General features: G+C 39.2%; 1 protein-coding gene across 1 annotated transcript; it reads right to left on the minus strand.

Moving 5' to 3' along the window:
* Positions 1-471, minus strand: MRAP2 (melanocortin 2 receptor accessory protein 2). The gene has a single exon (XM_009697836.1). It carries the CDS (start codon positions 469-471, stop codon positions 1-3), a length of 471 nt encoding a protein of 156 aa, XP_009696138.1.
* Positions 472-2,247: the final 1,776 nt, after the last annotated feature.

Genomic DNA, 2,247 nt, shown 5'->3' on the forward strand with positions numbered 1-2,247 from the left:
TCAGTCAAGGATCCGATGGGAAGATGGCATGACTGATTTGCTTTCTAAAATGATTGGTGGCTCTGAGATGAGGAGATCATCCTCACCTAGTGAAGAGTTCTGCTCAGTGTTCACAAAGTTAGGAATGTTAAATTTTGTAAGACAATGTAGGTCCTCCTCAAACTTTCCACTGCTCCTGGGCACCTCCTGGAAGTGGATATTACTCTCCACACCTGGACCTTTCTGACTTTGTTTTGCTTTGTCCAAATGTTCCACTTCATTAATACAGAAATGGAAAAGTGATTCGGATTCTTCAGCTATTTGACGAGAAAAGACCCTCTCCGTCTCCAGAGGTCTTCCAAAATCTGCCACAAAGCTATTCATGTGAAATCTTTTTTCAGAAGGTTCTGCGTTGCTAGGGAGGAAAATGAAAACTACATTAAGCACAGAAATATTCAAGTTCTTAACAGCACATTTGGTTTCAGCAACCATTATGATCAGGAAGAAAGGAAACCCTACAATTTATCTACAACAGAATTTAAAAGCCAGCACTATTTATTATTTTCTGCTGAAGCCATTTTAAGTCTTGATTTGTTGTGATAATTTTCCATGGGAATAAGTTATCAGTGCCTGCATTCTTAAATGGCACTTCTAGTAATCAATATATTGTAATAACCAGCTCACTGAATGAGCTTAGAAATACTCTTCCATATTTCCTCTTCATACCAAGTAATATCAAGTAGTAATGAGTTTTTTAAAATGGCTTTTAGAACACATTGAGAAAAATTTTTGATAGGGAAAATCTTTCCGAGACCTAGGCAGCACTGCTGTCACTAAAGGCGTAATTGGAGCACATGGCTGTCCGGACATCAAACCGTCTTTTCCACTGACTTCAGTCAAGGACATTCAGATTTCCAAATTAGGAGAGCTGGAACTAAAGACCGCTACAAAGACTGGCATTCTTAACAGTTCAGACACATAGCCCAGCAAGGACATCTTAACATCTTTCTTGGAGTTTTCTAGAAGCGTTAGCTCAAACCAGCTCCAATCCACATGGATTTGTGCAGGAGCCATGAACAGCTGAGGGTGAGAAAAGCTTAAGCTAGACGGAAGTTTTACAGATAGTAATATGTTCTTTGTCAGGCTGAATTTGTATGCTATCATCACAAAATGCAAGTTTTATTTGCATCTGAAAGGCAGTAGAGGTATTCAGAGAATGGGTAGCGAAAAATCTAAACATATTCTCAGAATGTAAGTTTTGATAAGCAAGAATTAATAAATCATACTGTTTACATGTGAACATGTGGCAAATGACACTTGAACCAGATGATAGTTGGACGCCTAAAGGTGCACACAGCACTTAGAGATTTTCAGAGAACCGCTATAATTTGATTCCCTCAAGGCTGCAGTCGGAGGAAACTGCCTACATGCTTTTGAAAGCCTCAGATGGCACCTTCAGAAACCTACCCCTAAAACCTTCAAGTTCACAGGATACCTTCCCTTAGTCTTTCAGTCATAGTTAACCTTAAGGATTCCTGCTTCTCAAATGCTGATTTACTTCCATCACATGATACGATAACGCTATCCTAACAATATCAGTTACACTAGCCTTCAAATCAAAGCACTCCTCTAGTTTGTCAAAACTGTAGTGGTTCATTCTGCATTTCAAAGTGAAGCACGTAGAAGCATAATATTTAAATTGATGCAAGACAGACCAGTAACTAAGTAATAATCTACTGTATACACACCAGGAGGCAAACAGACTGGAATAACACTGTGGTAGCCTTCAGAACTGATGACTGACATTTATGTATTTACAATGCAACAGAAAGCACCACTCCAAGTTTAAGTTGCAGACAGAAGCTCTTGAGGACAGATTTGCAAAACTATGTCGTGTTGTGGCACAGAGAGCGGAGGTGACAAATACGCACAGAAAGAAGGCCAAGTGTTATAAGCCTAGGAAGAAGCGACACTGGAAGAAAGCTTAAAACGCATCCATTACAGAAGAAAAACTAGTTATAAGTGCTTTATAACCCAGTGAGCTATAAAGGAGCAAACGCTGACTGTACAGAGGGGCACACAAGACTGGCAATGGAAACCTAATCTGAATGGAAGAATACAAGATGCAAAGAAATTTGATCATGACCCAGAATGTTGAGGACATACGGTAGAGAATAATCCTGTGCTCATGAGGAGGGAACATGTAATCTAACACACAGTGATATTTTTGGATTCTAAAATTCACAAACACTATCTTTCTGTATTTTG

Source organism: Cariama cristata, unplaced genomic scaffold (assembly GCF_000690535.1).
Source record: "Cariama cristata isolate BGI_N322 unplaced genomic scaffold, ASM69053v1 scaffold16243, whole genome shotgun sequence".
In the NCBI taxonomy this organism is placed as follows: Eukaryota; Metazoa; Chordata; class Aves; order Cariamiformes; family Cariamidae; genus Cariama; species Cariama cristata.

Bases quoted from the DNA above. Each gene is read 5' to 3' on its own strand.
- MRAP2 (XM_009697836.1), bottom strand. From the start codon at position 471: ATGGTTGCTGAAACCAAATGTGCTGTTAAGAACTTGAATATTTCTGTG.